Source organism: Pyrgilauda ruficollis, unplaced genomic scaffold (assembly GCF_017590135.1).
Source record: "Pyrgilauda ruficollis isolate IOZ18807 unplaced genomic scaffold, ASM1759013v1 scaffold1047, whole genome shotgun sequence".
In the NCBI taxonomy this organism is placed as follows: domain Eukaryota; kingdom Metazoa; phylum Chordata; class Aves; order Passeriformes; family Passeridae; genus Pyrgilauda; species Pyrgilauda ruficollis.
Genome location: NW_024508623.1, coordinates 1 through 5,477, shown reverse-complemented (window position 1 = coordinate 5,477; position 5,477 = coordinate 1). Strand labels below are relative to the sequence as shown.

The following is a 5,477-nucleotide window of genomic DNA, read 5'->3' as shown; positions in this document are numbered from 1 at the left end:
GAGCAGCAATCACCACCAGCAGAGTCCCGATGCGCTCTGTGGCGCTGGCACCGCTGAGCTGGGGGCCTGTTGTGTCCAGAGTGGGACATTCAGGCAAGACTGATCAGGGGCACCCTCCCACTGGACTCCTGACTTCCTAAAGTCTTTCTCAGAGGAGGCTCTGGCTGTGGCTGGATCCAGGCTTGGTCATCACTTTGTGTCTGAAGGGTCACACAGGCATCGTTGAGCCCGGACATCACTTTGTTCTAAGGATTAGGGTTGGCAAACCAACTATATTTGTAAATACTTTATTTGTAAATAAAGTTAGTTTTGAGTTTAAATAATAGCTTGTCAATTTCCTTTTAAGACAAGGTGACCCATCTGGTTCATCAAGGAAAGCCAGTAAAGAATCCCAAAAGACTGGGATTCCAGCAAAGATTTCCAGACTGTCTCTGCCAGGATCCTTCAGGACAAACTGTCCAGCCCCAGCTGGATAAACATGCCATGTGATGGGTGACAATGGGCACAAGGGCTGGGCACAAAGGTGACAGTGACTGGGGTGGCATCAGGCTGGCACTGGTCACTAGTGGTGTTCTGCAGGGCTCCATCCTCAGCCCTGTGCTCCCCAACATCTCCATAAATGGCTTGGACACAGGACTGGAAGGGAGTCTGGACTGGACCCAAATATGGGGGTCTGCAGCCCTCCAGCAGGATCTGGGGTCTCAGCTCTCCAAAATAGGTCTGGACCCCCCCACACCTGGAGTTTGGGCCCCTCAAAGTGGGGTTTGGGATTCTCCAGCTGGGTGTGGGACCCTTGAAATGAGATCTGGGACCCCTAAACTGGGTCTGAGCCCTTTAAACTCTTGTCCCAACTATGGGCTCATTCCCCAGGTGCAAATTCCCACAGCAAGGCAAAGGATTTTTATTTTTCATTCCAGTTAACTCAGGGAGGAGATGGGAGTTCCTTGCAAAAGGCCCATCGCAGACTGACCAGCAGAACTGACACTGGTTTGGAGTAGGGGGTCAACAGGTCAGTGGTCCTGCTTTTGCTGGTTATAAAGTGGCTGGTTTTGCATCGAGTGCAAAACTTGAGGGTTTTGAGGGTGGCACCCTGAAAAAACTGGAGGGACATGGGGGAGTGAGATAGGGGTTTATTTAGGGGTACAAAGAGAAAAGGGGGAAGGGGACACCTCAGGATGGAATTTTGGGTCCACCTTAGAGGGGGGAGGTGAGCGGGAGGACCCCAGGATGGAGATTTGGGATCCCCAGGGTGGGCTTTGTGGGGTCTCAGGGGAGATTTGGGGGTCCCAGGGTAGGTTTCAGAGGGGCCCACGGTGGGTTTTTGGGGTCCCAGAGTTGATTTAGGGGGTTCCAAGATAGATTTTGGGGTCCAAAATAGATTTTGTGGGTCCCAAGATGGATTTTGGAGCCCCAGAATGTGGGGAGGCCTCAGGCATTGGGGCTCCTGGCAGATGGGAGGACTCAGTGCCAGATTTTACAGTCCCCTCAGCAGGGGGACCTTTGGGGTTTGAGGATTCCCAGGGTGGATTTTGGAGTTTCACAGTGAGTTTCACTCTCCCTGGGATTGATTTGGGCATCTCAGGCTGGGTTTTGGGGTCCTGGAGTAGGTTTTTGTAGGTCCCAGGTTGGATTTTGGGGGTTCCAGGGTGGGTTTTCAGGGTCCTGGGATGGATTTTAGGGTTCCAGCACGCGCAGTGCAAAGTCCAGGGCGGGGGCACTGTGGGTCAGACACCCCATGGACACCACGTCGATGTGGGGCCCCAAGAACTGGGGGAGGGTCTCCAAAACGATGCCCCCGCTGGCCTCCACCATCACCCTGGGGTGTGCAGCCTTGACCTGCGCCGCCGCCGCGTGCAGCTCCTGGGGGAGACACCCCGTGAGCAGGGAGCATGCCCTCCCCAAAATTTGGGGGCACACTGGACATAAGGATGTACAATGCATCTGGGTTGTGCAGAATTCTCGCCCAGAATGGGGGTCTCACTACCCAAATATGTCCAGTTTGAGTTCCCCCCCACAAGAAACCACCAATTCAGGGATTACTCCACCCACGGAGCTCCAAAATGGGGGTGTTCAACCCCAAATCCTCCAAATCAAGGGTTATCCCCCTTAACCAGAAACCCAATAAAAATTGCGGTTTACTGCCCAACTGGGGGCCCCACCCACCAGTGACCTCCAGAACAACCCTAAATTTGGGCTTTCCAACCCACTGACCACCCAAATTGGGGTCCCTCCACACAGAAACCCCCAAAATTGTGGCCCCCTACCCAACCCCTCCAATCCAGGCATTTGCCCACCCACTGAGCCCCAAATTGTGGTCCCCCCACCTAAACTCCCCAAGTCAAGGGTGTCTCTACCCAGAAACCCCCCAAACTGGGATTACCCAACTCTCTGACCCCCCAAAATTAGTATCGTCCCTTGTATCTTTGGGGTTGCCCCACATTTACAGCAGATTCCCATTTTACTGGTGCAACTTCATCCCTGGGTGTCCCCCATTTTTGCCGCTCCCCTTGATTTTGGGGGCTCATCTGGGGAGAGCAGAATCTGGATCTATGTGGTTACCCCCCACTTTTTGAGGCCTTCAACCCATTTCACTGGTCTGCCTCCCATTTTAAAGGGTCCAGACCCCCATTTTTGGGGTCCAGCTTCACACCTGGGAGTCATCCTCCCATTCTTGGGGGTCCCTGCCAGATTTTTGGAACTCACCTGGTGGGGGCAGAGGTCAAATCTATGGCACTACCACCCCACTTTTTGGGAGATCTGTGCCCCATTTTTGGGGTTTATTCCAATTTTGAAAGTCCAACCCCCCTTTTCTGGGGTCCCACGATTATTGGGCCCCCTCTGATTTTGTGGCTCACCTGTGGGGCCAGGTTGTCCAGCATGATGATGTCAGCCCCAGCCCCCGCAGCCGCCAGTGCCTCCTCCGCACTCGAGCACTCAACCTCCAACCGGCGGGTGAAGCCCCCGGCCCGGCGCACCCCCAAAATCATCTGGGGAAGAGGAGGGTCAGGGGGAACCCCAGATCGACGCCCAATCCCTCAGACCAATATGGGGTGGGGCAAAACGGGGGATCCCCCCAGGGTTTGACTCAAAATTGGGGTCCCCACATCACCCTCCCACACTGATCCCCACAAAATGGGGTCCTCTACCCAGAGCCCCCCAATTCAAGGGTGTCCCCTGATCCCAAAATTGGGGTGGCTCACCTACAAACACCCAAATTTAGAGCTACCCAACACATGATCCCCCACAGTTCAGGGGTTACCTCCAACTTCCCTCCCAAACTGGGACCCACCCCCTGCCACAATCCAGGGGTCCTCCCGCATCAGCCCGTGCCCAGAATACCCCAATCCAGGAGTTTGTCCCAAAATTGGTACCCCCTTCAAGTACTGGTGCTTCCCCACCACCCTTGAAATTTGGGGTACCCCAAACCATCACTCCTCACAAAATTGAGCCCCCTTCACCTAAACCTCCCATTTCCTCCAAACCTCATGTTCCCCCCATCCCACACCTCCAAAATTGGGGTTGTCATGCCTACCCCCACCAATCTCCCCCCCAAACTGAGGTCCTGAGCCCCCAATCTCCGGGTTTCCCCGCCTATCACCCCACAATCCAGGGGTCCTGCCGCCAAATTCTGGAGAGAATTTTAAGGGAGATATTTGGGTCTAGAGATGATCTGGGTGTTGTTGAGGTGCTGAAGAGGAAATCTGGGTTGGTCTTTGTGGAGCATGGGGGATACGGGGGTCCTTGGGGGAATTTTGAGGGGATGCAGGGGGGTTTGAGGGTCCCAGGAGGGTCCTTGAGGGGATATTGAGGTCCAGGGAGAATTTTAAGGGAGATATTTGGGTCTAGAGATGATCTGGGTGTTGTTGAGGTGCTGAAGAGGAAATCTGGGTTGGTCTTTGTGGAGCATGGGGGATACGGGGGTCCTTGGGGGAATTTTGAGGGGATGCAGGGGGGTTTGAGGGTCCCAGGAGGGTCCTTGAGGGGATATTGAGGTCCAGGGAGAATTTTAAGGGAGATATTTGGGTCTAGAGATGATCTGGGTGTTGTTGAGGTGCTGAAGAGGAAATCTGGGTTGGTCTTTGTGGAGCATGGGGGATACGGGGGTCCTTGGGGGAATTTTGAGGGGATGCAGGGGGGTTTGAGGGTCCCAGGAGGGTCCTTGAGGGGATATTGAGGTCCAGGGAGAATTTTAAGGGAGATATTTGGGTCTAGAGATGATCTGGGTGTTGTTGAGGTGCTGAAGAGGAAATCTGGGTTGGTCTTTGTGGAGCATGGGGGATACGGGGGTCCTTGGGGGAATTTTGAGGGGATGCAGGGGGGTTTGAGGGTCCCAGGAGGGTCCTTGAGGGGATATTGAGGTCCAGGGAGAATTTTAAGGGAGATATTTGGGTCTAGAGATGATCTGGGTGTTGTTGAGGTGCTGAAGAGGAAATCTGGGTTGGTCTTTGTGGAGCATGGGGGATACGGGGGTCCTTGGGGGAATTTTGAGGGGATGCAGGGGGGTTTGAGGGTCCCAGGAGGGTCCTTGAGGGGATATTGAGGTCCAGGGAGAATTTTAAGGGAGATATTTGGGTCTAGAGATGATCTGGGTGTTGTTGAGGTGCTGAAGAGGAAATCTGGGTTGGTCTTTGTGGAGCATGGGGGATACGGGGGTCCTTGGGGGAATTTTGAGGGGATGCAGGGGGGTTTGAGGGTCCCAGGAGGGTCCTTGAGGGGATATTGAGGTCCAGGGAGAATTTTAAGGGAGATATTTGGGTCTAGAGATGATCTGGGTGTTGTTGAGGTGCTGAAGAGGAAATTTGGGTGGGTCTTGAGGGGGCTTGGGGGATATCGGGATCTTTGGGGGAATTTTGGGAGGGGGCCTGGTGGCTCCTTAGCAGGATTTTTGTGGGGTCTTCAGGGCTTTTGAGGGTCTCAGGAGGATCCGTGAGGAGACATCGGGGTCTTGGGGAGGGGTTGATTGCGTCGTTTGGGAGGTTATTGGGTCCTGGGAAGGGGATTTTGGACGGGTCCTGGGGAGAGGTTGGGGGTCCTAGGAGGATCCTGGAGGGGATATTGGGGTCCTAAGAGGATTTTGGAGAAGATTTTTGGGTGCAGGGGGGATTTTGGGGTTTATTGGGGTCCCGGGGTGGATTTGGGAGTCCAGGAAGGAGATCAGAAGTGGGTCCCGCCCCCCCATGGGCACTCCAAATGTGGGTCCCATCCCACAAGTGTGGGTCCCTCTCCCCCCTCTCCCCCCAGCTCAGGGGGTCCAAAGTCCGGTCCGGGATGGCCACATCACCCGCCCCTCCCCCTCCCCTTCCCGGGACTCCCAGGCGGGGGAGGGGCGCCCCACTGACCTGTCGGGAGTCGGAGGCGACTGGACCCGAATTGGGGGTCGGGGGGGTTCTTACCTGGGGGGGCGTGGCCCGCCTCTCCCCAACGCCCGACCCCGGGCTGTGATTGGCTGCCCCGGGGGCCCCCACCCCCCCCCCCCC

The 5,477-nt window shown here is 55.5% G+C and overlaps 1 protein-coding gene across 1 annotated transcript; it reads right to left on the bottom strand.

Moving 5' to 3' along the window:
* Window positions 1–343: 343 nt before the first annotated feature.
* Window positions 344–3,044, bottom strand: QPRT (quinolinate phosphoribosyltransferase). The gene is made up of 2 exons (XM_041469834.1): window positions 2,856–3,044; window positions 344–1,860 (listed from the first exon to the last, which is right to left on the bottom strand). Exons 1-2 carry the CDS (start codon window positions 2,985–2,987, stop codon window positions 1,675–1,677), a joined length of 318 nt encoding a protein of 105 aa, XP_041325768.1. The 5' UTR covers window positions 2,988–3,044; the 3' UTR covers window positions 344–1,674.
* Window positions 3,045–5,477: the final 2,433 nt, after the last annotated feature.